This window comes from Macaca thibetana, chromosome 19, assembly GCF_024542745.1.
Source record: "Macaca thibetana thibetana isolate TM-01 chromosome 19, ASM2454274v1, whole genome shotgun sequence".
Lineage (NCBI taxonomy): Eukaryota > Metazoa > Chordata > Mammalia > Primates > Cercopithecidae > Macaca > Macaca thibetana.
Window position 1 is genome coordinate 21,430,628 of NC_065596.1, and position 27,850 is coordinate 21,458,477.

Genomic DNA, 27,850 nt, shown 5'->3' on the forward strand with positions numbered 1-27,850 from the left:
CACGGCTACAGATGCTCCTGGTGTGGAGTGGCTGGAGGCCAGGGATCCTGCTTAGTACCCCGCAGTGACCAGGACAGCCCCAGCAGAGAACAATCCAGCCCGGAATAGAGATAGTGCTGCTGTTAAAAATCCCCGGCTGGGCCGGGCGCCGTGGCTCACGCCTGTAATCCCAGCACTTTGAGAGGCCGAGGCGGGCGGATCACAAGGTCAGCAGATCGAGACCATGGTGAAACCACGTCTCTACTAAAAATACAAAAAATTAGCCGGGCGCGGTTGTGGGCGCCTGTAGTCCCAGCTACTCGGGAGGCTGAGGCAGGAAAATGGCGTCAACCCGGGAGGCGGAGCTTGCAGTGAGCCGAGATCGCGCCACTGCACTCCAGCCTGGGCGACAGAGCGAGACTCCGTCTCAAAAAAAAAAAAAAAAAAAAAAAAAAAAAAAAAATCCCCGGCTGGGCGCGGTGGCTTGTGCATGTAATCCCAGCACTTCGGGAGGCCGAGGCGGGTGGATCATGAGGTCAGGAGATCGAGATCATCCTGGCTAACACGGTGAAACCCTGTCTCTACTAAAAACACAAAAAATTAGCTGGGTGTGGTGGCAGGAGCCTGTAGTCCCAGCTACTCAGGAGGCTGAGGCAGGAGAATGGCGTGCACCTGGGAGGCAGAGTGTGCAGTGAGCCGAGATGGCACCACTGCACTCCAGCCTGGGTGACAGAGAGAGACTCCATCTCAAAAAAAAAAAAAACCCCCTGCCCGACTGGGCGTGGTGGCTCACGCCTGTAATCCCAGCACTTTGGGAGGCCAAGACGGGCAGATCACAAGGTCAGGAGGTTGAGACCAGCCTGACCAGTATGGTGAAACCCCATCTCTACCAAAAATACAAAAATTAGCCGGGCGTGGTGGCGCGCACCTGCAATTCCAGCTACTCAGGAGGCTGAGGCAGAATTGCTTGAACCCGGGAGGCGGAGGTTGCAGTGAGCCTAGATAGTACCATTGCACTGCAGCCTGGGTGACAGAGCGAGACTCTCATCTCAAATAAAAACAAACCACAAAACCCCCGTCCTAGAGACACCATGCACAGATCAGCCTGTACAAACCCCTGGGTGTTCACAAAAGGCGAGGTCCAGGACCACCCACGCACTGCTCAATCCCTGCCACGCCACAGGGGAAAGGTGAGGTATGGGGGGTTACGGGAAGAGTCCCTTCTTCCACCTGCTTCTTCCACACCCCACACCCAGTGAGGGGAACACGCAGGCCCCCATCCATGGACTCATCAAGAAAGTCAGGCTGGCGTGTGGCCGTGCCAGACCCACAGGTGCTACGGGCGAGTCATATGTGGCCTGGCCACTCACTCCGGGGCCTCTCTGAGAAACGGGCAAACGGAGCCCGATAACAAGAATGGCAGGCGGGGGCTCCGGGCAGCGAGGGCAGCTGCGGGAAGGGCGACTATGTGAAGAAAGTCAGTGCGGCTCGGCACAGAGAAGGCAGCAAAACCACCTGGAAACCCCTAACAGTGCAGAACCCGGGGACCAGCAAACAGTCCCGCAGAGGACCCGGGGGGCCAGCAAACAGTCCCGCAGAGGACCCGGGGGGCCAGCAAACAGTCCCGCAGAGGACCCGGGGGGCCAGCAAACAGTCCCGCAGAGGACCCGGGGGCCAGCAAACAGTCCCGCAGAGGACCCGGGGGCCAGCAAACAGTCCCGCAGAGGGCCTGGGGGCCAGCAACCAGCTCGAGGGCCCGGGGGGGCCAGCGAACAGTCCCGCAGAGGGCCCGGGGGGGCCAGCGAACAGTCCCGCAGAGGGCCCGGGGGGGCCAGCGAACAGTCCCGCAGAGGACCCGGGGGGCCAGCAAACAGTCCTGCAAAGGGCCAGGGATTTTCAGCTTTGTGGCCCATGTATGTTTTCTGTCTCATCCAAAAACCATCTTCAGTTCCAGGGGTGTACAAAAATAGGCAGGCCTAGCCAGGTGTGGTGGCTCACGCTTGTAATCCCAGCACTTTGGGAGGGTGAGGCAGGCAGATCACTTGAGGTCAGGAGTTCGAGACCAGCCTGGACAACATGGCAAAACCCCGTCTCTAGTAAAAATACAAAAATTAGCTGGGTGTGGTGGTGCAGGCCTGTAATCCCAGCTACTCTGGAGGCTGAGACAGGAGAATCGCTTGAACCCAGGAGCCAGAGGTTGCAGTGAACTGAGATTGCACCACTGCACTCTAGTCCAGGTGACAGAGCAAGAGTCCATCTTGGCCAGGCACGGTGGGTCGTGTCTGTAATCCCAACACTTTGGGAGGCCAAGGTGGGTGGATCACCTGAGGTTAGGCGTTCAAGACCAGTGTGACCAGCATGGAGAAACCCCGTCTCTACTAAAAACATAAAAATTAGCCGGGCGTGGTGGCGGCACCTGTAATCCCTGCTGCTCGGGAGACTGAGGTAGGAGAACCGCTCGAACCTGGGAGGCGGAGGCTGCAGTGAGCTGAGATCATGCCACTGCACTCCAGCCTGGGCAACAAGAGTGAAACTCCATCTCAAAAAAAATAGGCAGGCCAGAGTTTGCCAACTCCTGGTGTAGATGACAATGAAGGCTTTGAACTTCGATCCTGAGTGCAAGATGGAGCCCTGGAAAGGGACAGGAAGGGGACGGGACGGTGGCACTAACAATCGGATGTGCATTTTTACAAAGGCTGGGGCAGGTACAACAAGGGAGCTCAGAATGCAGAAGCTGAAGTCAGAGGGTCCGGGTGCGGACCCCACCTCTGCCACTTGCTAACTCTGGGATTCTGGCAAGAAACGTTAACTCCCAGGCTTCCCACCTGCAAAACGGGAACAATTCAGGGTGCAGAGAACAAGAACCGTCTAAGAATTCAGTGAGGAATGAAGGCAAAACATCTTGTATCCTGAATACCACCAGAAAGTTTTCAAGAGGTAGCTGTTATTACAGACCATGTTCTGCTGTCCAAAAACTCTTGGGGCCGGGGACATTTTACCATTCAGAATTCCCCCCATTGTAGAAAAGTAAGAGTCCAAGTGCCATGTATTCCAAATCACTGGGGAGGCTGGGGCAGCACTCCGACATCAAATTACTCTTTCTGCGGCGAGAAGCAGGAATACGCACCAGCGTCTCTCCCGGCCTGCGCTGTGGCCATCCGGGCCGGATCGTTCTCTGGGGTGGAGCTGTCCTGGGCGCTGCAGGGTGCTGAGCATCCCTGGCCTCCATCCACTCCATACCAGGAGCGCCCCCCAACTGTGACAACCACAAATGTCCCCAGACATGGCCCAGTGTCCCCTGAGGAAGCACAATCACCCCAGCTGAGAATCAGTGATATTCGCTAAGTGGGAAAAAGAAAGGCTCTCAGTCGGCCGGTCAGTTGCAGTCACTTTCTGGCCAAATGACTTTGCTGTAAACTTACGGCAAACCTTTCAGTTTACAGAGTATTCAGGATTTTAGAACTGCAAAAAAGGGACCGTGGATCTACATTAAACCGTGGGGTAAAGAAGAGCTTCAGGGGCTCTGAAAGGACGGAGATCAACGGGAACTGGAATTGTCAGAAAATTCTCCTGGAGGAGTTAGGATTTGAAAAACTTGTGGACGTCAGTTCATCCTGTAAATATCTACTGATTGTGCCAAGGATCCAGTAGCAAACAAGGCAGACGACATTCCTTCCTTCCCAAGGCCTGAATATCCCCGATTATCATTATTACAATTATCACCCTCATTGCAATGGGCTGGACAAAGAGCTGGGGGAATGTGGCTGGGCAAGAGAAAAGCCAAGGATACGGGCAAGGATTTGCCTCAACAACAACCAGAGTGACTTTCTAAAATCGGGTACGGTGGCTCACATCTGCAATCCCAGCACTTTGGGAGGCTGAAGCAGATGGATCACTTGAGGTCAGAAGTTCAAAACCAGTCTGGTTAAGATGGTGAAACCCCATCTCTACCAATAATACAAAAATTAGCCGGGTGTGGTGGTGCGTGCCTGAAATCCCAACTACTTGGGAGGCTGAAGCAGGAGAATCGCTTGAACCCCGGAGGCAGAGGTTGCAGAGAGCCTCTGTGGGCAGAGATCGACCACTACACCCCGGCCTGGGAGACAGAGAGAGACTGTCTCAAAAAATAAATAAACAAGTAAAGAAAAAACACAACATCACCCCTTTACCTTTAAATTAAAAGGGTCTTGGCTGGCTACAGTGGCTCATGTCTGCAATCCCAGTACTCTGGGAGGCCGAGGCAGGTAGATTGCTTGAACCCAGGACTTCAAGACCAGCCTGGGCAACACAGCGAAACCTCATCTCTACAAAAATTAGCCAAGCGTGGTGGTGCAGGTCTGTAGTCCCAGCCACTCAGGAGGCTGAGGCAGGAGGATTGCTTGAGCCCAGGAGTTCCAGGCTGCAGGGAGTCGTGATCGCACCACTGCACTCCAGCCTGGGCCCCAAAGTAAATAAATAACACAATAAACAGGTCCCCTCTTTACGTTCCAGCCAAACTGACTTTCTGCTCTCCAAACACGTTCCCTCCTCCCGGGACGCCTCCTTCCCCGGTCCTGGCAGGACACCTGCTTCTCCCAATCAAGCAAGTCAAGGCTCACCTCTTCAGAAAAGCCCCCCAGGACCACCCTCTCTCTGGGAATGCCCCGTTCGTGTTTATTTGCTCCCTGGGACTGCCCTGTTCGTGTTTATTTACTCCAGAGCACCGATCCCTCCCTATCTTCGATCCTCTCTTGCTTATTTACTTGTTGAATGTCTGTCTCTGGCTCTAGAATTCCGGGAAAACGGGGACCGGAGTCCTCAAATCACGGCCTCCCGAGGGTTCGCCACGGGGCCCGACCCATCCGGAAGGGAAGCGCCATCAACTTTGCAGAATGAATGAAGCGCTGGAAAAGCTGGTTCGTTCATTCTGCAAACGAGAGAGCGGGGTCGCCCACCTCCCCCGCTTCCCCTCCAGCCCGGCCGAGGGTGGCTCGGGGACCACTCCGCTCGAGCCTTAGGCCCAAGTCGCGACCCCGGGAGGAGTGAGGGTGCAGGGGAGCCCGGGTCCGGCGAGCGGGGTAGTCGGTACCTGCGGGGGGCTTCATGGCGGGTGGGTCTGCGCCTGCGGCTCCCTCCCTCCTTCCACCTGCTACGCGTCCAGCCACCTCGGCCACTGAGGCCGCCTCTCTCGGCCCAACCGCCGCCACCGCCGCCACGGCCGCCTGAAGACCAAGGGACCCGCCGCCTGCGCACCCGGGGCATGCTGGGGCGGCGCGTGCACAGGGAGGGCAGGACGCACGCGTGCCCAAGCCCCGCCCACACCTGAAGGAGGCGGGTCGAGACGCTGGAGCTCTCTGCGCATGCGCTCAACCCTCCCAGTCCGTCATTGGTCTCGGGGTTGCGTGGGCGGAGCCTCTTGCGGTACCCCTCCAGAGCCGCCGGGGTGGCTAGAAAGGACGGTTTCCTTGGAAACCGCACGCCGCTGACGCCTCTCAGCCTCTGTCTGAGCGGTTCTTTCCGCGGAAACTTCGCCTGGGCTTCAGGCTACCGTGTTATTGTGTGCTTGCCTCCCTTCTTATAGCTGTGTGTTGGGCCAGTGTTATTATCGATCGCTAACTGTATCCCAGGCCCACTTTCCAGCATCTGAATCAGACGAATCAATTACATTAACCAGAAGTTTTGGTGTTTGGTTGTTTTTGAGACGGAGTCTCGCTCTGTCGCCCAGGCTGGAGTGCAGTGGCAGCAATCTCGGCTCACTGCAACCTCCGCCTCCCGGGTTCAAGCAATTCTCCTGCCTCAGCCTCTCGAGTAGCTGGGACTACAGGCGCGAGCCGCCACGCTCGGCTAATTTTCGTATTTTTAGTAGAGACAGGGTTTCACCATGTTGGCCAGGATGGTCTTAATCTCTTGACCTCGTGATCCGCCCGCCTCGGCCGCCCAAAGTCCTGGGATTACAGGTGTGAGCCACCGCGCCCGGCCAAGGTTTTTTTTTTTTGTCAGAAACATAAGCAAGTAAACTGATTCATGTCAAATAACAGGTGTTTTGGAACAGTGCAGTAACCTGACCTACATCCAGTGTTGTGGGTTGAAACAAAAAACATCTGGAACCGTCTGTCTTGAACTGTTATGGCACCCAGAAAAAACAATGTACTACAATTAAACTGGCAAAAACGAAGCAACCGACCTCCTTTCTTTCCTTTTTTGTTTTTTGTTTCGTTTTGTTTTGGAGGGACTGGACGGAGTCTCACTCTGTCGCCCAGGCTGGAGTACCATGGCGCGATCTCGGCTTACTGCAACCTCTGCCTCTCGGGGTTCAAGCGATTCTCCTGCCTCAACCTCCCGAGTAGCTGGGACTACAGATGCCCGCACCACGCCCAGCTAGTTTTTGTATTTTTAGTAGAGACAGGTTTTCAGCATGTTGGCCAGGCTGGTCTCGAACTTCTGACCTCAAGTGATCTGCCCCTTGGCCTCCCAAAGTGCTGGGATTACAGGTGTCAGCCACCGCGCCCGGTCTCACCTTCTTTATTTCTGCAAAAGAAATTAAAATAATCCACGCCATTAATCGTGCATGTATTTCGAGTAGGACAACAATGAATTGGGAGAACATTTCTGGCAACTATAACTCAGATGGTGATCAGTTTTCTGTCGTCCTTGGAAATTTCTCATCTCTCATCTCTATTTTTTTTTTTCCATATGTCTTGAGCACACCAAGCTTTTACATTGGCCTTCATTTTCGCTGTTCCCTGTGCCTGGGGTCCGTTTGGACTTTTTCCTATCCTTGAAATCCAAATCTAAAGGATGATCTTTCCTACTCATACCATACAACTTAGCTCCCGGTGGCAATCACACCACCTTCATTTTTTTTTGTAGTGTTAGCTGTGAAATTTCTTGTTTATCTATTTATGTACTAGTTTATTAGTTTATAGTTCGTCTACCCCAATGCAAAATAATGACAGTAGACACTTTGCTGGTTTTTATGACTGGTTTGCAATAAATATGGAATATTAGGCACCTGCTGCCTACTAATGTTTCTATTCTCACAAGCGTCTCATAAATTGACTGCATGAAAGAATGCATTTGTGGGTGAGTAGATGGGTGGTTGAATAAATGAACAAAGATAGCGAGCGGACAACACTGACTCCCATTCATTGCGGGGCTATGACGCTCTGGAGTCCAGGTGGCCAAACGCGGCTGCACCACGTGGCCGGCCCAGCACCACGTGGTCAGCTCGGCGACCGGCTGGAGTCAGCCACTGTTCCACCGTGCACCGCTTCGTTCCCGCCCTAGAGGGCAAACCAGCCCCGACTTCCGGCCTCCATTAGGTCGTAGAGGTCAGTTGCCCTAACGACCAGCTGGTTCCCGCCTCTACGTTGCGTCACTTCCTTCCACGCCCACCTCGATCATTAACGCGCCTGTGCAGAAGGGAAGCAACCCGGGGAGCCCTTCTTCTGCGCAGGCGTCGCGCCCGGGGGCCGGGGCCGGGCGGCTCCGCGGTGCGCAAGCGCAACCGTCGGTGGGTCGGGGATCGGTCGCCTGAGAGGTGAGTGAGGGGCACTGTGCTGAGCCTGGCGGGTGTGGGGTCTGCGACTCGGGGCTCACAGGGCCCCAGAGCCCGTAAGAGGTTGGGGATCGTGAGGCCAGGGTCAGCGCGACCCGCGGGGTCCTGTGAGTAGGCGGAGCGGAGGGGAAACTGAGGCCGGGCGGCATCGGGCAGGCCCTTCGAGCCCTGATCTCCCTTCCCCGGGCCCCAGGTCCTGGAAATGCTGGTCCGCGGACTGGTGGCGAGGACGGCTGGAGGGGAAGGCGCCCCGCATGTAGTGAGCGCTCGCTGGGTGTTCGCTGCCGTTCCGCTCTTACTAACTGCCTGGAAAAGTCGTCCCTGTGACTCGGGGACCCCCGTTTGTGGGGACTCAAGTCGGGACTCTGGTCCCAGCGCCGCCAGTCCCTACCTGGGTGACCTTGCCCAGCCTCTTGGCTTCTCGGAGCCTCAGTTTTCCCGTCTGTAAAACGGGCGTTGTCAGAAGTCCCTGCCTGGGAGAATGAGAGCCGCCGCAGGGTCCAGCGGAATCTGAGAACTCCAAAGAATTAGCAGCCGTTCGTCTTATTTCATGTTTAGAGTCTTCTTCTGCATATCGTGCTAGAGGTGGGGGAAATCTGGGATTCAGAACCAGCCCACCACCACCACCCACCCGCTGTGTAAACCTGGATGAGTCGCCTTCCCTCTCTGAGCAAACCTTCTTTTTCGTAAACGAGTTGTAAAAGCAGATGTCTGGGAGGGTCATTATGAGGATAAGCCCACATTCAATGATTTGATCAGGTGCCTGGAACTTGATAAGAGAGAGCTGGCTTGAGAACGGCTGTTTTTGTTATTAGGTGGCAGAAAATTGCAGTGCAATGTGCCTCTCAGAGGTTGGATCATTGTCCCGTTTACTTTTGTTTCTGTCTCTGATTATTCGTTCTCTCTGCCTTTTCCCTCCCTTGACCAGTGTGGTTCTCAACCAGGAACAATTCTGTGCCCCAGAGATTCTTGGTGACATTTGTGCTTTTCACGATTCAGGGGACCCCCTGGTTTGGAGTCGGTGGAGGCCAGGGTTGCTGCTCAACACCCTGCAGTGCCCAGGATGGCCCCACCCCAGAAAACGATCCAACTTTGAATGTCAATAACGCTTTAAAAACCACACCCTACCATACGGGTGGATCACCTGAGGTCAGGAGTTCGAGACCAGCCTGACCAATGTGGTGAAACGCCGTCTCTCTTGAAAATACAAAACTTAGCTGGGCATGGTGGCGTGCACCTGTAATCCCAGCTACTCAGGAGGCTGAGGCAGAAGAATCCCTTGAACCCAGGAGGCAGAGGTTGCAGAGACCCAAGATCACACCACTGCACTCCAGCCTGGGTGACAGAGCGAGACCCTGTCAAAAAAAACCCAAAAAACAAAAAAAACCTACCCTAGATCAGTGATTCTTCCCCAGCATGGGCAGCTGGGAGTGTGTGGGCCCGGGAAATGGTATACAAAGTTTTGTGTGTGCACCCAATTTTGTGCAGCGAGAAGTGGGTACTTTGGAGTTTAGCTTCTCAAGTGAGGCTGCCTGGGTTCAGAACGCCTCATTTGCATCCTCCTAGCTGGGTGGTCTTGGGTGGTCCCCATCTTTCCAAGCCTCAGTTTTTCTTCTGTGGAACGGGGATTATAAAAGTAACCACCTCAGGTGTGTGAGGATTCAACCGGGCAAGGTATCAGCTAACCAGAAGGCCACATCCACCTCTGGCCTGTTTTTGGGAATGAAGGTTTGTGGGAACACAGCCACACTCCTTGGTTTGCATGTTACCTGTGGTTGGTTTCGAGCTAAGAAGGCACAGTTGAACAGTTGCCGTAGGGACCTTAGCGCCTGCCGAGCTGAAGACAGTCTGGCCCTTTTCAAAAAAACCTCTGCTGACCCCTAAAATAAGCTATCGCATGTACAGCACTTAGCTGGGTGCCTGGAAAGCTGTAAGCGCGCCAAGGATTTGAGCTGAGGTTTATAATTAAATCTTCCTAGAAGGGTGAATGATTCCAAATGGGGGTGAGCTCTGCCCCAGATTGGACGGATCCTTGAGAGCGGCAGTCTTACTCAATTCTATGGTTGTTTTTTTGCCAAGACCCAACAGTGGCCCTGGTAGGAAGTGCTTGGTACAGGCCGAAGGCATAAAAGGGGTGGTTTGAGATAGGGTCTTGCTCTGTCGCCCAGGCTGGAGTGTAGTGGCGCAATCTCCGCTCACTGCAGCCTCGACCTCCCGGGCTCAGGCCCTCCCACCTCAGCCTCCTGAGTAGCTGGGACTACAGGTGTGCACTACCACACCCGACTAATTTTAGTATTTTGTTGTTTTAGAGATAGGGTTTCACCGTGTTAACCAGGCTGGTCTCAAACTCCTGGGTTCAAGCGATCCTCCACCTTGGCCTCCAGAGTTCTGTGATTACAGGCGTGCCTCACTGCACCTGGCCCGTTTTCTCTTTTACTGAGGTGGAAACAGAGACCCAGAGAGAAATGGCCTCCCCATTTCAAGGAACTTGACCACGTGTCTGTGAATTTTTCAACCATCGAAGGCTTTCCTGAGTCCATAGGGTTTAGACGCTGCCAGATGCTGGTGTTCAAAGGGAAGCTGGGTCTGTCAAGAGGTAGAAAGCCTTGTAAGAGATGCTGGGCCAGAGATGGAGTTTGCAGGAATACTAGATTCTCTCCTAGAGTTGGGCAGGAGAGGTGAGCACTTGAGTTTGAGTGGCACGTACAGGGTTTGGTGTAGGCCCCACAGACGACCCCCAGCTGGTGGGGGGGCCTCCTATGCACACTCCTGGGGTTCCAGGGAGCACTTGAGGGCTTTTATGTGTACAGTGACCTCCTGGTGGCATTTTAGAAGAAAGTGGACTTCGATGTGGGGAGTGGGCAGGGGACTGAGCTAGAACTCGGGTGTCCTGAGAGGGAGTGAGGAGCAGGGCACCTGGCTTTCCTGCCCTGCCGTTGGTGAGAAGCAACGTGGATTTGGGATGGAGGCGGGCAGAGTGCCCACAGAAGGCGGTGGGCAAGAGCGGGCGCTTCCTACTGGGGTGTAAGGAGGTAAGATGGCCTCAGTTTATGAGGATATTCTGTTTTTTTCCATTGAATGATCCATTCTGGGCAGGGAAATAAGGAAGAGAGGTGGTTGTGAGTTTTTTGTCTGGTTTTAGAGACAGGGTCTCACTTTGTCACCCGGGCTGGAGTGCAGAGCCCAGTCACAGCTCACTGCAGCCTCCAACTCCTGGGCTCAAAACGATCCTCTCGCCTCAGCCTCTCAAGCAGCTGGGACTACTGATGTGTGCCGCCACGTCAGGCTAATTTTTTTTTTTTTTTTTTTTGGTGGAGTCTCTTTTGTAGGGTCTCACTATACACTGTATAATAGCCCAAACTGGTCTCAAACACCTGGACTCGAGCGATTCTCTCGCCTCGGCCTCCCAAAGTGCTGGGATTACAGGCGTGAGCCCCCGCCCCTGACCGAGGGGGCCGTGGTTTGATTTTGTTTTCATTTTAATGATAAAATGAAAAGGTGGGATGTGGAGTCCTCGGCTCAGAGCCGAAAGGGACACTGAAGGCCCCTACGCGGGAGCTGGCGCCACCCCCACGGGCCAGCACTCCTCCCACCCTCACTTGTGCGGCCTCTGCCTTGAGACCAGGCCTCGGCCATGGCTCCTGCGCACCCATAAAGCCGTCGCTGTTGGGAGACACAGCAGGCCTTCTCTGAGAATGCTGTCCCGCAGCCAAACCCTCCAAGTTGTGGTTGTCCCAGAGACAGCGAGTGCCAAATGGCAGTTGAGGAACATGCGTCCTCATGCCTGCTGGACCTCCCTCCGAAGAGCAGAAAACTTTCTGACGGGAAAGCCCGGCTGCTGAAGCAGATTTGAGAACCGTTTGATGATGTCCCCCACCTTGGGGATGGCAGAGAAGCCACAGGTCCTAGCACCCCCGGCCTGTGTCACGTGCAGGGCGGGGCCGTGCTTACCTTAGGTGAGCTGTCCTCCACCACGGACCGCAGTTCTGAAACCCAGAATACCCTGCAAACAGAAGGTTTTCAGAAAGTTCACAGCAAAGTCATCTGGCCAGAAAAAGCTGACCCGTGCTGACTTCCAGCCTTTCTTCTTCCCACTTAGTGGCCGCCATGATTTACAGCTGGGGGCAGTTTGGCAGCGTCTGGGGACGTGTGTGGTCGTCTCAGCCGGAGAGTGTTTCAGGCGTGCATGGGGGGGAGCCAGGGGTGCCGCTCAGCCGCCTGCTGTGCGCAGGACAGAGTCATCCACCCAAGATGCCCACGGTGCCACGGGGGAGACGCCTGCGTTAATTATTTGGGAAAAAATTGAGCCTGCTCCCTGCTCACACAGACACCAGAATAAACTTCCAGCGGGGCAGAGGGTGGGAATCGAGGTCCCCAGGTCCTCGGGTTCGCCGCCTCGCTCCCTCTCCGTGTAGCGTGTAGATTTATCTTTTGTTTTGTTAGAGACAGGGTCTCACTTTGTCGCCCAAGTTGCTCTCGAACTCCTGGGCTCAAGCAACCCTCCACAGTTTGTGAATTTCAATGGGTGCAGCCTCCTGGGCCTTGGTAGAGCAAACAATCACGGGACACAGAGTCTCCTGGGGATCAGTGGCATCCCCTGGCCCAGGGAGTCTAAGCTGGGACACTTCTGCTCAGCTGTGCCCCAGGCTAACGGGGAGGGGGCAGGGTAGAGACCACGAGGCCAAGAGGTTCTCTGGGCCGTGGAGGGTGTTCCAGGAGAGAAAACAGCACGTGCAAAGGCCCTGGGGTACAGAGGCGCTGGCGGGACCGGGAGGGAGGAGTGTGACTCAGTGAGGCTCACTCTTCCACTCTCGGAACCCTCAGTGGATCCCTAGCCACCCGCCACCCCGTCCAGTCCTCACACCTCAGTCTAAGAGAGAAGGAAACCGGTACACCAAAGATGAGATTTCTTGGTTTAGAAGGAGCGCACATCCCCCTCCACACACCCGCCCCCAGCGTGGATCGTGCTAGGCCCTGCGTGCCTGGAATGCTAAGCCGCGTTCCAGCTGTCACTGGTATGATCTTGCGTGTGCCACCTGTCCGGGCCTGTCACCCCTCTATAAGAGGGGGCTGTGACCCCCGCCTTCTAAGTTTAAGGGGGGACTCAGCCAGGTGTGGTTTCTTTTTTTTTTTTTTTTTTGAGACGACGTCTCGCTCTGTCTCCCAGGCTGGAGTGCAGTGGCGCGATCTCAGCTCACTACAATCTCCACCCCCCAGGTTCAAATGACTCTCCTGCCTCAGCCTCCCGAGTAGCTGGGATTACAGGCGCCCGCCACCACGCCCCACGCCCGGCTAATTTTTGTATTTTTAGTAGAAGCCGGTCTGGTCACGAACTCCTGACCGTCTCAGCCTCCCAAAGTGCTGGGATTATAGGCCTGAGCCACCGCGCCTGCCTCAGGTCTTGTTTCTCTTGCTTGCTGTTGCCTCTTCCGAATCTGAAGTCACCAAGTGAGGTGTGTTTGCATGGGGATCCTGACCTGAGGCCACCTGTTACAGAATCCTTTCCAATGAAACCTCTAAAAAGGTGTCGGCACCATTCTCAGCTAAAGACAACTGGCTGGGTGGGACCCTCGTCTCAAAGACCCCAGACTTTGAAAAGAAACTGTTATTTTTTTTCAGGCAGGGTCTTGCTGTCTTTCCCAGGCTGGAGTGCAGGGGTGCTCACTGCGGCACGGACCTCCTGGGCTCAAGCGATCCTCCTGCCTCAGCCCCTCAAGCAGCTAGGGCTAGAGATGTGTGCCACCACACCCAGCTAATTTTTTAATGTTTTGCAGAGCTGGGGTCTCCCTGTGTTGCCCAGGCTGCTCTTGAATTCCTGTGCTCAAGTGATCCTCCCACTTTGGCCTCCCAAAGTGCTGCTGGGATCTCAGGTGTGAGGCGCTGTGCCGGGCCTTTTTTTTTTTTTTTTTTTTTGAGTTGGAGCTTCGCTCTTTTTGCCCAGGCTGGAGTGCAATGGCATGATCTCGTCTCACCACAACCTCCGCCTCCCAGGTTCAAGCAATTCTCTTATCTCACCCTCCCAAGTAGCTGGAATTACAGGCATATGCCACTACAACTGGCTATTTTTTGGAGACTGGGTTTCACCACGTTGGCCAGGCTGGTCTCGAACTCCTGACCTCAGGTGATCCACTCGCCTTGGCCTCCCAAAGTGCTGGGATTACAAGTGTGAGCCACCGTGCCCAACCAGTCTTTCTTTTTTTTTGAGACGGAATTTTGCTCTGTCACCTAGGATGGAGTGCAGTGGCTCTATCTCAGCTCACTGCAGCCTCCACCTCCCAGGTTCAAGCGATTCTCCCGCCTCAGCCTCCTGAGTAGCTGGGACTACAGGTGTGTGCCACCATGATTGGCTAATTTTGTTTGTATTTTTAATAGAGACGGGGTTTCACCACGTTGGTCTCGAACTCCTGACCTCAGGCGATCCACCTGCCTCAGCCTCCAAAAGTGCTGGAATTATAGGCGTGAGCCACCGTGCCTGGCCAAGAATTACCATCTTAATCAGTTATAAATGCACAGTTCAGTGGCTTTAAGCACATCTACACGGCTATGCAGCCATCGCCACCATCACCTCCAGAAGTTTCTCATCTCCCCAGGCTGAAACTGTCCCCATGAAGCATTCACTCCCCATGCCCTCCCCAGCCTCTGGCACCCCCAATTCTACTTTTGGTCTCTGTGAGTCCAGTGACTCTAGGGACCACCTAGGAGGGGAGTCGCACGGGATTTGTCCCTCTCTGTCTGTCTTATTTCACTGAGCGTGACATCCTCAAGGTCCGCCCTTGTAGCCTGGTCCGGATTTCCTTTTTGTGGCTGCCGGAGTATTCCGTCTTGTGGAGAGACCACATCGTGTTGATCCACTCACCTGTCCGTGGACACTTGGACTGTTTGCTTTTGGCTGTTGTAATGCTGCTGTCAAAACATGCGGTTAAAAAAAACAAAAAAAATTCCGTAAACCAAAAATCTTAACCTTTTGGGTGGCACGTGTCTGTTTTCCTTGGGTTCGGGGGTCAGGAGACCTGACTGGTTTGCTCTCTGAACCCTGTTGGCCAGGGCGGATGACGTCAGCTTTTGTGGTTTCACTTACTGGTGGTGGTTGACCTCCGTGGGCCCTGATGTGTCGCACATGAGATCTTTGGATTCCGGGACTGGCTGCCCGCCAGGCTCTAGACCGTCCTGATCTCAGACCTCAGAGTTTCCGGCTCTCCCTTGTGTCCTGAGATGGGGGTGGAAAACTCATTACCGTCCCCCAGGAGCTTTCCGGAAGACCGCAACTCCCCAACACAAAACATAGCTCTTGCAGATTTCGCCTCCTTTAGAACATCGAGCTGGGACGACCACACCATGAAATTCAGTGGCTTTTGGTGCCTTCGCGGGGTTGCGCAGCCATCACCACTCTCTGGTTCCAGAGCTGTCTCATCGCCCCAAAAGGAAGCAAGGAGGCTCCGTCCCCACCAGCTGTCACTCGCCTTCCCCTCCCCAAGCCCTGGCACCCATGCGTCTCCTTCCTGTCTCTGGACATTTTATAGAAATGGAGTCAGGGAGTCACACCCTGTGTGTGCTTTGTGTCTGGCTTCTTTTGCTCTCTGTTTTTTTTTTTTTTTTTTTTTTTAAATGATTGCTGATGGATGTTGCTTTCCCTGAAAGGGAAACAAAACTGTGGGTACACCTGGGACTGCGCGTGTGCAGAGGCGTGGAAGTCCACATCGCCGGTGTCGTCCGAGTCTGACGTCAGCCACTGTTTAAAGCCTGGCGGGCCGATGCCTTGCTTGTCTCTGGCGCGTGGTGGGTTATGCGGTCAGGCGGCCCACACCTCGTCTTCTAGGGGTAGTGGCTGTTCAACTCATGTAGAGGTATTTTAGGGGAACCAAGACACTGAACACCTCTGATCTTGAGTGTGGGGGCAGGTCAGGTGCCTGCCGGGCATGGATCCTGCCGTGCCTGTGGCTCCAGTGGCCTCGAGCGAACACCTCCATCCCCAGTCCTGCCACATAGGTCACCGCACCGAGGTCATGAGACGGTGCACCCACAGGCTCTTCACGTCCTCCTCTTCTAGTCCAGCGTCTCTCCCACTGGGAGCTGTGAATGTTGGGGCTGGATCATCCTCTGGGGCAGAGTCGTCCTGGGCACTCCAGGGCACTGAGCAGCATCCCTGGCCTCCACCCACTCCATGTGAGACACCACCAAGTGTCTCAGCACGTCCATCGAGAACCGCTGATCTGGGAGAGAAACGGAGTCTAGAGAAAGATGCACGCACGATCCATCGAGAACCACCGATCAGGGAGAGAGACAGAATCTGGAGAGAGATGCATGCACGATCCATCGAGAACCACCGATCAGGGAGAGAGACAGAATCTAGAGAGAGATGCACGCACACACATGCGCACACACACAGCTTCTGCAAAATCCAGTGGGTCAGTAGAATCCATGGGTTTCCTCAGCATTTGCCTCCTGGAGGAGGCCGGGTGTGGTGGCTCACACCTGGGATCCCAGCACTTTGGGAGGCCAAGGCAGGAGGATTGCTTGAGGCCAGGAGTTTGAGATCAGCCTGGGCAACGTGGTGAGATCTCATCTGTTAAAGAAAAATCAAATTCTCTGGCGGCGCCCCTCCCCTCTTTGCCAATGTTCATGAGCAGATATTTTACACAGTTGACGTTCTAGGTCTGCGAAGTGCTCAGACAGGTCATCTGCGTGGTTTTTAAAGCTTTTGGTGCCCTGCCTCTGATCCTGTCTACACGGGGATGAAGGCCTCTGTGTATGTTGCACGCGTGTTAACCTATGTGTCTTGGGCCGTCAGACATCTGTGCACTTAAATTTAAATTAAAATGGACGTTTGCATAGAAGTGATAGGAAGCGTCGTTTTCTTACAAAAGAAGCTGCCCCTTGGGCAGCTGGCTTCTGGGACTCCAGCACAGTGAGCAACGTGCAGCCGCTCCCTCCCACTGTGTCCCTTCACCGTTCCCTTCCAAGTGACACCCTTCACCGTTCAACACCCTTCACTGTTCCCTTCCGAGTGACGACAGGACCCTGGGCACAAGACCACGCCCCCCTGCCCAACCCGCCTCGGTTCATCTGGAGACAGGGCTGACCCACTTGCTGGAGTCGTCCTGAGGACAGAGGTGCGTTCTGAGACGCCTGCTCCCCAGGCGATAGCGTCAGTTTGCTGGGGCCGCCATGACAGAGTGCCGTAGACCAGGCAGCTGCAACAGAGTTCATCGTCTCTCGGTCCTGGAGGCCAGAAGTCCATGATCAGGGTGCCGACGGGGCTCGTTCCTTGTGAAGGTGTGAGGGTGATCTGGTGTCCCTGCCGTGTGGCCGCGTCACCCCGTCTCTGCCCTCGGAGTCCCTGCCGTGTGGCCGCGTCACCCCGTCTCTGCCCTCGGAGTCCCTGCCGTGTGGCCGCGTCACCCCGTCTCTGCCCTCGGAGTCCCTGCCGTGTGGCCGCGTCACCCCGTCTCTGCCCTCGGAGTCCCTGCCGTGTGGCCGCGTCACCCCGTCTCTGCCCTCGGAGTCCCTGCCGTGTGGCCGCGTCACCCCGTCTCTGCCCTCGGAGTCCCTGCCGTGTGGCCGCGTCACCCCGTCTCTGCCCTCGGAGTCCCTGCCGTGTGGCCGCGTCACCCCGTCTCTGCCCTCGGAGTCCCTGCCGTGTGGCCGCGTCACCCCGTCTCTGCCCTCGGAGTCCCTGCCGTGTGGCCGCGTCACCCCGTCTCTGCCCTCGGAGTCCCTGCCGTGTGGCCGCGTCACCCCGTCTCTGCCCTCGGAGTCCCTGCCGTGTGGCCGCGTCACCCCGTCTCTGCCCTCGGAGTCCCTGCCGTGTGGCCGCGTCACCCCGTCTCTGCCCTCGGAGTCCCTGCCGTGTGGCCGCGTCACCCCATCTCTGCCCTCACATCCACACAGTGTTCCCCCTGTGTGTGTGTCTGCATCCAAACGTCCCCTTTTTATAAGGACGTTAGTTACTGCTCTCGGGACGTGCCGTACTCTGGTATGAGGCCATCTTACCGAATTCTGTCTGCCAAGATCGTATTTCCAGGTGAGGTCACGTTCCGAGGTTCTGGCAGTTCGGACTTCAGTGTCTGGATCTGGGGGACACGGTGCAGTGCATGACAGTATTCAGCCCCTGGAGCCGCTTGTCAGCGCAGCTGTACGCAGAGGGTCCCTGGGGCCCGGCTGGGGAGTGGGACTTGGCGGCAGACCCCAGCTGTGCTGTTCTCATGCTGTGCCAGCTCAGAAGGAGGAGCTGCGGCCTCCTGGGTGCTGGGTCAGAGTTTCCTTGTAGGCGTTTGTGGCTTTAGTCACTTTTCAGAGAGCAGAGAAGAATAAGAAATTATCCAGAGGCAGCCGTCACCGTGCAAGATTCCTTCAGGCCCGGCGCTTCCTTGTCCATCCCGAGGCTGGTGGCCTCTCGGCCAGGCCCTGTCTGACCCAACCTGAATCCCAGTGTCTGATCTCAAACCTGTGCTTCTCCTCACGGCGGTTCCCCTGCTCCGGAGGCCTCAGGCCTGCCTCTCCCTTGCCTCATGCGTCTTGGCACACAGAGCACAGCTAAAAATACAGTCCACTACGCACAGGCTGGGCCAGGCCCCAGGAGGAAGGCCGGTGGCACACAGCCCCGCCACCCTGTGTGTTGGCCAGCGAGGGACACAGACAGGGAAGACCCAGCCGCTTGGAGACACCAGAGGCCCTCACAAGGAGTGGATTCCAGGGAAGGCGGCCGCCCAGCCCAGCCTGGAAGGAGCAGGTGGAGGAGGGAGGCCCGGCTAAGGGAACCTCATCGCAAGAACAGAGGATGGGGGTCCCCTCCCGCAGCGGGAGTGCAGAGGATGGGGGTCCCATCCCACGCCCAGGGCCTCCCCAAGGGCTGCCCCTCCACGCACCAGCACCACAGCAGCCCCTCTCCATGCCTGCTTCCGGCCTCAGAGCAGGTTCTCCAAATGCTCCCAGTGAAGCTCCCAGTGAAACTGCAGCCGGGCAGCATTTCTGGAATAGCCTCAGCCTGTGTTGATCTGGACACAGTGGGTGCACGGGCACCCGTCCACGTGCCTGCCTGTGTGGGGGTGTTCACTCAGCATTGTGCACCCCTCCCCACGCCCTCCCCACACGCACCCCTGATCCCCACACGCGCCCGTGATGGGGAGGTGCTGTCGCCATCCATGGGGGACAGAGGAGGAAACTGAGGCTCAGCAGAGTTAAGTCGCTTCCCGTAGGTCACACCACCAAAAACAGCCAACCGAGGTCTATGCCACGAGACTCACCGCGAGGAATCGTGATTTCTTTTTTTTTTTTTTATACGGAGTCTCACTCTGTTGCCAGGCTGCAGTGCAGTGGCGCGATCTCGGCTCACTGCAACCTCCAACTCCCTGATTCAAGTGATTCTCCTGCCTCAGCCTCCCGAGTAGCTGGGATTACAGGCACGTGCCACCACGCCCAGCTAATTTTTGTATTTTTAGTAGAGGTGGGGTTTCACCGTGTGAGCCAGGATGGTCTCGATCTCCTGACCTCGTGATCCACCCGCCTCGGCCTCCCAAAGTGTTGGGATCACAGGCTTGAGCCACCGCGCCTGGCAGAATCATGTTACTAACAACAGACATCACAGGGTGCCAAGCGCTGGGCTGACAGCTTCCGGGTTATTTTTTGCCCTGACCCCTGACAGCAGCCACAGTGGGGCTCCCCATTTTACAGACATGGAGGCGGAGGCTCAGGCTGAACAACCCGTCCGAGCTCACAGGCTTTGCAGGCCACGATCCGGGACCCAAACCGCCTGGCCTCTCCCTCACAACCCGGCTGGCTTATAACAACCAAGATTGATGTCCCTCGCAGCTCTGGAGGCCAGAAGTCTGAGATGAAGGTGCGGGCCGGGCCACGTTCCCTCTGAAGGCCCCGAGGGAGGCTCCGTCCTGCCTCTTCCAGCTGCTGGGGGCCGGCGAGCCCCGCCTTTCTTCACGTAACCACGTCGCCTCAGCCTCTGCCTCTATCTGCACGTGGCCGTCTCCGTGCGGCCGTGTCCAGTCCCTGCATTAGGGCCACCACAGCAACCTCATCTCCACTTGCTTCCATCTGCAAAGACACAAACAAGGTCCCGTGCTCGGTCCCAGGAGGACGTGACTAGGGGAACACTGTTCAGCCCAGAACTTGGCTGCTCCGGCGGTGGTGGCTGCTTCTCTGCACAGCTTGTTGCATCCAAACGTTTAGAGTCACCGTGGCCGGCCTGCGGGGTAAATGGAGGCACGGTGAGGCCGAGCCTGCCCGAGGTGGTGGCACAAGGCAGCCGGCCAGCCTGCCCCGGGGGAAGCTCACGCAGCTCGTGGCAGGACTTCCTGCTCAGCGCCGTGAAGGTCACTGCGGCCAAGGCCCCTCCAAGTTGGCCCAGGCGCCCAGGAAACCTGCGTGAAAGGTCTTGTACTAAAAAAAGACCTGTCCGTAGACTGCAGCTCCAGATTCCAGAGCAGCCTCCCCCGATGTCACCATCTGGCGCCCTTTAGAGCTTTGGCAGGAAACTGCAGGGACCACAGACATGAGCAGAAGCAGCTGTCAAGTCCTGGGAGTGAGGAACAAGACAGGGTGTCGGGGGGGACCAGGCGGGTGTCGGGGGGTGTCCGAGGGGGGACCAGGCGGGTGTCCGAGGGGGGACCAGGCGGGTGTCCGAGGCGGGACCAGGCGGGTGTCGGTGGGGGACCAGGCGGTGTCCGAGGGGGGACCAGGCGGGTGTCGGGGGGGGACCAGGCGGTGTCCGAGGGGGGACCAGGCGGGTGTCCGAGGGGGGACCAGGCGGGTGTCGGGGGGGGACCAGGCGGTGTCCGAGGGGGGACCAGGAGGGTGTCCGAGGGGGGACCAGGCGGGTGTCCGAGGCGGGACCAGGCGGGTGTCGGTGGGGGACCAGGCGGTGTCCGAGGGGAGACCAGGCGGGTGTCCGAGGTGGGACCAGGCGGGTGTCGGGGGGGGACCAGGCGGTGTCCGAGGGGGGACCAGGCGGGTGTCCGAGGGGGACCAGGCGGGTGTCCGAGGCGGGACCAGGCGGGTGTCGGTGGGGGACCAGGCGGTGTCCGAGGGGGGACCAGGAGGGTGTCCGGGGGGGTACCAGGCAGTGTCCGAGGGGGGACCAGGCGGGTGTCTGAGGCGGGACCAGGAGGGTGGGGGGGGGGGGGGGGACCAGGTGGGTGTTGGGGGGGGACCAGGCGGGTGTCGGGGGGGACCAGGCTGTGTCCGAGGGGGGACCAGGAGGGTGTCCGGGGGGGTACCAGGCAGTGTCCGAGGGGGGACCAGGCGGGTGTCTGAGGCGGGACCAGGAGGGTGTCGGGGGGGGGACCAGGTGGGTGTCGGGGAGGGACCAGGCGGGTGTCCGAGGTGGGACCAGGCGGGTGTCGGGGGGGGACCAGGCTGTGTCCGAGGGGGGACCAGGCGGGTGTCTGAGGCGGGACCAGGCGGGTGTCCGAGGGGGGACCAGGCGGGTGTCCGGGGGGGGACCAGGCGGGTGTCCGAGGGGGGGACCAGGCAGGTGTCGGGGGGGGGACCAGGCAGGTGTCGGAGGGGAAACGAGACCGGTGTCTGAGGAGGAACGAGATGGGTCTCCTGGGGAACCAGACGGGGTTCTGAGGTGGAACGAGGTGGGCAGGACTCCGAGCAGGAATGAGACGGGTCCCCAAGAAGTCCCTGGGGGGGAGTCCTGCGAGTCCTGTGAAGCAGTGATGCCAGGGCAGGCCCCCGGCCCCGTTGGGTGCTGAGAAATGCTTGCTGACATGCCACAGAAGAGGTAAATTGAGGAAAGGGGCAGAGGCTCTGGCTCAGGACAAGGACTCTCCCTCTCAGCACCGTGGACATTGGGGCTGGATCGTTCTCTGGACTGAAGCGTCCTGAGCACTGCAGGGTGCTGGGCGGCATCCCCGGCCCCACCCACCTCATGCCAGAAGCAGCGGCGGAGGGGACGTCCGTGGGCCTCAGTACCACCCTCGGAGCGCTCAGGAGGCCCTGGGAGCAGGCGGGTTCTCTAGGGCAGCCCCTGCTTGCCCGCTGGCCTCACACTTTCTGGCCGTGCGCGTGGCCGGATTGGTGAACTCCGGGCCTGCGGTCACCGTCTGTGAAATGGGCGTGTGAAGGCCTTTCTACCTTGGCCGCCCTGGAGCTGCGATCAGCCAGCACCCTTAAAGTGAGGCCCAGTGAGTTAGGGGCAGGCCTGGGGCACCCGGAGTGGGGAGTGTGAGGGGTCCTGATGGGGGTTTCTCCTGCACCCCCAGGTATTACCTCTTCTGGGCTCAAGATGGACAACAAGAAGCGCCTGGCCTACGCCATCATCCAGTTCCTGCACGATCAGCTCCGGCACGGGGGCCTCTCGTCCGACGCGCAGGAGAGCTTGGAAGGTAGGTGGGTGCCCGCCACCTCCCCCTCCCTTCCTGGGCAGTGGCCGGCACAGTCGCCTGGTGTAGATGCCTGGTGTGTAGACGCCTGGTCCCCCACCTGGCTTCTTGGGGGAGGAAGCTGAGCCCAGAGAGGGCCGGGGCCTGCCCAGGGCCACACAGCCCCCACCCACGGGAGCCAGGGCCGAGCTGAGCCCTCCCGCCTGCCACTGCATCGTGCTACCACCACTTACTGCCTTCAGGCTGAGCTGTCTTCCGGTGGCCTTTTTCCATCTCCCCGTCTTCCACCAAGGTGTGGTTCCAGAATGTTCTCAGCACCCAGTGTGTCGCCATCGGTCACGAGAAAACAGCTCTCCTAGTGCTGGCCCCACCCCCGAGTCGCAGACCCGTTGGCGTCCTGCATGGCCTGTCCAGGCCCCAGGCGCCGTGGTCTCCTGTCTGGCCTTGCTCGCACTTCTGCGACACCTGGATCCGAGGCTCGGAGGGAAAGGAGGGCTCGCGGAGGCACCCTCGTGTGGCCGGCAGGTTCTGCTCTAGGTCCTCCTTCCCCACCTGTGCCTCGCTCACCTGTGTCCCCGGGCCTGCCAGGCCTCCGTAGCATGGACGCCCACTGGCAGCTGTAGGGATGTGCCTGGGATCCGGGACACAGTGCTGGGCAGGAAGTGGCCGACCCCCACTTCTGACCTGGGTTAGGACCCCGGGTCCACACAAGGAGGAGGCCAGGGCTAGTGTTGTCTGGCTTGGTGGGAGGGCCCCCTGGGTGCTGAGTCTGTTGGGTGGGCCAGCGGAGAGATGGGCCCTGTGGCTGTTTCCTGTCCTGCTATCAATGGTCCTGCCCTCGTACAAACCCAGTCACACAGGACTTTACTGGGGGCTGGCTTCAAGCGCCTGACTCAGGCCAGGCGCCCTTGGAGATGCAGCAGCATCTGGGGCACCTCATCCCCGACGTGGCCCTGCTGCTGGGGCAGAGCCCCCACCACGCCGCAGCCGGGCAGCCCCAGCATTGGGACCCCACAGAGGCCTGAGGTCACCACCTGGGCCCCACTCTGCCCACGGCCTCCCCTGCTGTCAGGCGCACAGGATGTCGCTGTCAGGCTTTTCTTTTTGGGAAGGAGGAGGGTCCGCTGTCCCAGCCCAGAGCACAGGCGGCGGCCCCCGTGTTCCAGGGTCCTTGGGAACGAACACACTTGGGGAATCGTGAGCACCACCCCCACCCTCTAGACCCGAAAACGTAAGCTCGGGACTGCGTGCAACAAGTGGGACCACCTCTGTCCCCACTTCCAGTCGCCATCCAGTGCCTGGAGACTGCATTTGGAGTGACGGTGGAAGACAGCGATCTCGCTCTCCCTCAGACTCTGCCAGAGATATTTGAAGCGGCTGCCACGGGCAAGGTGAGCCTCGAGGGTTCCCCAGCCACCGCCCCCAAAATAAGAACAGCAGCAGCAGGCAGCGCTGGGGACCCCGGGAGCCCAGCTTGCATCGTCCCCCAGGCACTCTGCCCACATCCTCTCCTGGGCAGGGGACATGGCTGCAGGGGCACTCGGCCCTCCTTCCCCTTTTGGCGGGTCCTGAGACGCACAGTGCTGCGGTCACTTGCCTAGGGCCACATGATGGGGGCCAGGAGCCCCCTGCAGAGCCCCCGAGTCCCTCGGGGCTTGGCGGCCCTCTCTGGGGTCCTGAGGGAAGCTGAGGCTGGAGGGTGCCGGCTTGGGAGGAGAGGACAGCGAACCACCTTTGCCTTCGGGTCCAGGAGGTGCCGCAGGACCTGAGGAGCCCTGCGCGAACCCCACCTTCTGAGGAGGACTCAGCAGAGGCAGAGCGCCTCAAAACCGAAGGTAAGAGAGGACCCTCCGCCCCCCACAGATGCCTTGCCCCACCTGGACTCTGGGGCTGTGGGACCCTCACAGAGGCCGGCTGGTTCCTGGAGCCCAGGGAGCTGAAGGAAGTGCCCTGATGACCAGCACGCTGGCTTGTGGGGATGGGGACAGGAGGGGGACTGGCGAGGGCACAGGTGCAAAGAAACTTGACCTTCAGGCACGGCACGGCTGGTGGGGATGTCAGGGGAGCGGCCCCTGCGGAAGACTGGCTCGTGGCCCCCGAAAGTTACACAGCTTCCATGAGGCCCGGCGGTTCCACCCCAGATACTAAATATGTGCCCAAGAGAGTTGGACACATGTCCACCAAAAACCCAGACACAAATGCTCACAGCAGCTGTATTCACAAGAGTCAAAAAGCGAGAACAGGCTGGGCGTGGTGGCTCATGCCTGGAATCCCAGCACTTTGGGAGGCCGAGGCGGGTGGATCACAAAGTCAGAAGTTCAAGACTAGCCTGGCTAACATGGCGAAACCCCGTCTCTACTAAAAATGCAAAAAAATTAGCCAGGCGCAGTGGCGGGCACTTGTAATCCCAACTACTTAGGAGGCCGAGGCAAGAGAGTCGCTTGAACCTGGGAGGCGGAGGTTGCTGTGAGTCCAGATGGCGCCATTGCACTCCAGCCTGGGTGACAAGAGTGAAACTCCATCTCAAAAAAAAAAAAAGAAATATTAAAAAAAAATAAAAAGAAGCAAAAACAGCTTAAATGCTTGTCCACAATAAATAGTCAGTGCAGTGTGGCCCGTCCACACAGTGGAATGTGGATGGGTGAGGCTCTGACCCAGGCCCCAGTGCAGATGCACCATGAGGACATCACGCTCAGGGAGAGACGCCAGACACAAAAGGACACACAGCGTATGATCCCATTTCTTTCTTTCTTTTTGAGACCGAGTGTCTCTCTGTTGCCCAGGCTGGAGTGCAGTGGTACAATCTTGGCTCACCGCAACCTCTGACTCTCTGGTTCAAGTGATTCTCCTGCCTCAGCCTCCCGAGTAGCTGGGACTACAGACGCGCGCCACCACGCCTGGCTAATTTTTCTGTTTTTAGTAGAGACGGGTTTCACCGTGTTGGCCAGGATGGTCTCGATCTCCTGATCTCGCGATCCACCTGCCTCGGCCTCCCAAAGTGCTGGGAGTATAGGCACGAGCCACCGCGCCTGGCCTTATATTTTTAAAGCATAAGCTTTGTGGCCTGTAAATTATATCTCAGTAAAACTGTTTAAGGAAACACGCTGGTACCAGTCTTCCCCCAACACCCTCCTGAATTGGGATCTCGGGGGTGGGAGCGGGTTTCTGTCTTCAGAGCTCTCAGTTGGTTCTAGGATAGCAGCCGGGCTTTTTACTGTCCTGCCAGCTGGGACCCATGCCTGAGATAGAAGCCACATTGCTATGAAATTAGAAGGTATCAGGAGTTTTCTAAAATCCAGGCCTCCGCTTGGGCTCTTTCCAAAAGAAATGGCGAAAGGGACAGTTTCGATCCCTGGGCCGATGGGCTGTATTAACAGTTCTGTTCCCAGGGGTCACCATCCAGGCAGCGAGAGCCACCATCCATCGCCAGGCCGGGCCCTGCCGGCCCCACCTCCATCCCCCTTAGTGGGTGTAGAGATGACCGTTTGTGATTAGTGAACCCCCCACAGATGCAGACGCCTCCTGCCCACGGCTGTGTTGAGCCCTAGGTGCCCCGAAGAACCCAGTGTGAGGCCAAGAGCCCCCGCGGGTGTGTCTGGACGCCCGGGCCAGTGTTTCCCCCTCTCCCTGTAGGAAACGAGCAGATGAAAGCGGAAAACTTCGAAGCCGCCGTGCATTTCTACGGAAAAGCCATCGAGCTCAACCCAGCCAACGCCGTCTATTTCTGCAACAGGTACCAGCTCGGGGCCTGCCCAGGGCGGGGGCGGCCGTGTGCGGGGCGTCCTCCGGGATGCTTGGCAGGGGCCTGAGATGGGAGAGGCCTCTGCGCTCTAGATAAGGGATCCGTTCACCGGCGGTCCCAGACCCGGAGCAAGCATCAGGCGGCCAGCAAGGGGGTCAGGGAGAGTTGACGCTGACGTTAAAATCAGGTGGCTCGCCCAGCACTCTGGGAGGCCACGGGGGGAAGATCACTTGAGGCTGGGAGTTGGGGACCAGCCTGGGCAACATATCAAGACCCCTGTCTCCACAGAAAACGTAAAAACTAGTCTGGGGGCCGGGCGCGGTGGCCCATGCCTGTAATCCCAGCACTTTGGGAGGCCGAGGCGGGTGGATTACTTGAGATCAAGAGTTTGAGACCAGCCTGTCCAACATGGTGAAACCATGTCTTTACTAAAAATACAAAATTAGCTGGGCGTGGTGGTGTACACCTGTAATCCCAGCTACTTGAGAGGCTGAGGTATGAGAATGACTTGAACCTAGGAGGCAGAGGTTGCAGTGAGCCAAGATCGCGCCACTGCACTCCACCCTGGAGACTCTGTCTCCAAAAAAACCCGAAAAAAAAAAAATTAGCTGGACGTGGTGGCGCACGCCCGTAATCCCAGCTAACTGGGAGGCTGAGGCAGGAGAATCACTTGAACCCGGGAAGCGGAGCTTGCAGTGAGCTGAGATCGTGTCACTGCACTCCAGCCTGGGCAGCAGAGCAAAACCCTGTTTCAAAAATAAATACATACGTACATACATACATACATACGTACGTACATACACACATACATATGTACATACATACGTACGTACATACACACAGACATACAAAATCAGGTGTCACGGCGTTCCACGTGGATGTCAAGCCAAGAAAATAATCCGGTATGTGGAGGGTTGAGGTTTTTTCGAACGTGTGGTCTGGGATCTGCTTCAGGCTTGCAGAACAGTTGCAGAGGGAGTGCAGGGTCCCTGGCCGCTTGTCACGGGGTAGTTTATTCTCCACTTACGCTTCTCCGTACTTTGAAAAAGTCGTAAAGAGAAACACTAAACACGAAAATGGTGAAGACGATTCAGATGCTATAAGCCAAGAGCTTTGAGCTTTGACATTGGTCTGAGTTCTTTTTTTACTGATACGTAAATAATTTGTCAACGAAACTTGGGTGTAAGTTCCCACACTCATTGCTCTTGTGCAGCCATGGATTGGAACAGTTTTTGCAAATAAAATTCAGAGTCGCAGTCCCAAGTGGCTGTTGGTGCCTTGAGCGCGCATCTGTCTAAGAGCATCTCAGTGGCTGCACCTCTCAGCTTTCGCCGTCAGCCCTATTTTACAGAGGGGGAACCTGAGGCCGTTCCTCCAGGAAGCGGAGGAGGAACGCAGCTCTCAGGCTCCCCTCCAGGGCTGCCTGCTGGGCTCAGAGCCGCCAGTGAGGGACCTGCCCTGCCTTTCTTCCCCAGAGCTGCTGCCTACAGCAAACTCGGCAACTATGCAGGCGCGGTGCAGGACTGTGAGCGGGCCATCTGCATCGACCCCGCCTACAGCAAGGCCTACGGCAGGATGGGGTGAGTGCCTCTCGCATCTTTCCAGGCTCTCGGGGCTCCTCCTCTCCTGCTCCTGCTTCCTCTCTTGTGTGGCTTTTTCCCCCACCCACAACCGATTCTCCCCCCACAGTTCAGTTCAGCTCTGACACTAGCCGTTCGGAGCCAACGTAGCCCCTACAGGTCGCAGGCTCAGCCCCACAGACGCCCTGCATCACGTGCCACTCGGAGATCCCCGGGCCCCTTGCTTCTCCCGACTGGCTGTCCACTGGGGTTCCCGTGGCCCCTACTCGGGCTCCGTTGTTTGCTGGGGCGGCTCACAGAGCTCAGGGAAGCACCTGGTTTATGATGAAGGACACAGGAGGGGTCTGAGGGCGAGGCCAGGAGGGTCCCCGGGGCAGAAGCCTGTGCCCCGTGCCGCTGGTGCCACCCTCCCAGCATGAGAAGCAGTTCATTCGCCTGCTTCTGTGAACGCCCTTGCTCAAAGTTCGTGGGACTGGGTCTCCCCGGAGGCTGGGGAGGATCCTGTTCACCTGCCCAGTCTCCCCAGGACCTGCCTCCTTCTGGGCTCTCTAGGGGCCCCAAGTCATCTCAGTAGTGAAGACTCAGGTGGGGGTCAGGGGCTGCTTGTGGACGACAGGAGACACGTCTGTCACTGAGTTCCCAGGGTCCTCGATGCCCTGTGCCAGAAAGCGGG

General features: G+C 57.7%; 4 protein-coding genes across 4 annotated transcripts in view; 2 read left to right on the forward strand and 2 right to left on the reverse strand.

The window, feature by feature from the left end:
- Positions 1–27,850, reverse strand: part of ZNF556 (zinc finger protein 556) — a 433,150-nt gene that overhangs the window by 96,811 nt on the left and 308,489 nt on the right. The gene's annotated exons all lie outside the window — the stretch shown is intronic.
- THOP1 (thimet oligopeptidase 1) overlaps positions 1–27,850 on the reverse strand; it is a 226,438-nt gene that overhangs the window by 20,704 nt on the left and 177,884 nt on the right. Inside the window, exon 2 of the mRNA XM_050770255.1 lies at positions 5,048–5,209. Within this exon, the coding sequence (XP_050626212.1) occupies positions 5,048–5,063 (16 nt within the window). The 5' untranslated portion in view covers positions 5,064–5,209. The remainder of the gene's footprint in view (positions 1–5,047; positions 5,210–27,850) is intronic.
- The window catches only part of DIRAS1 (DIRAS family GTPase 1), a 90,461-nt gene that overhangs the window by 11,647 nt on the left and 50,964 nt on the right, over positions 1–27,850 (forward strand). The window lies entirely within an intron of this gene.
- Positions 7,366–27,850, forward strand: part of SGTA (small glutamine rich tetratricopeptide repeat co-chaperone alpha) — a 29,218-nt gene continuing 8,733 nt past the window's right edge. The window contains exons 1-6 of the mRNA XM_050770677.1: positions 7,366–7,498; positions 21,736–21,858; positions 23,140–23,246; positions 23,606–23,690; positions 25,489–25,588; positions 27,073–27,177. Of these exons, the coding sequence (XP_050626634.1) occupies positions 21,759–21,858; positions 23,140–23,246; positions 23,606–23,690; positions 25,489–25,588; positions 27,073–27,177 (497 nt within the window). The 5' untranslated portion in view covers positions 7,366–7,498; positions 21,736–21,758. The remainder of the gene's footprint in view (positions 7,499–21,735; positions 21,859–23,139; positions 23,247–23,605; positions 23,691–25,488; positions 25,589–27,072; positions 27,178–27,850) is intronic.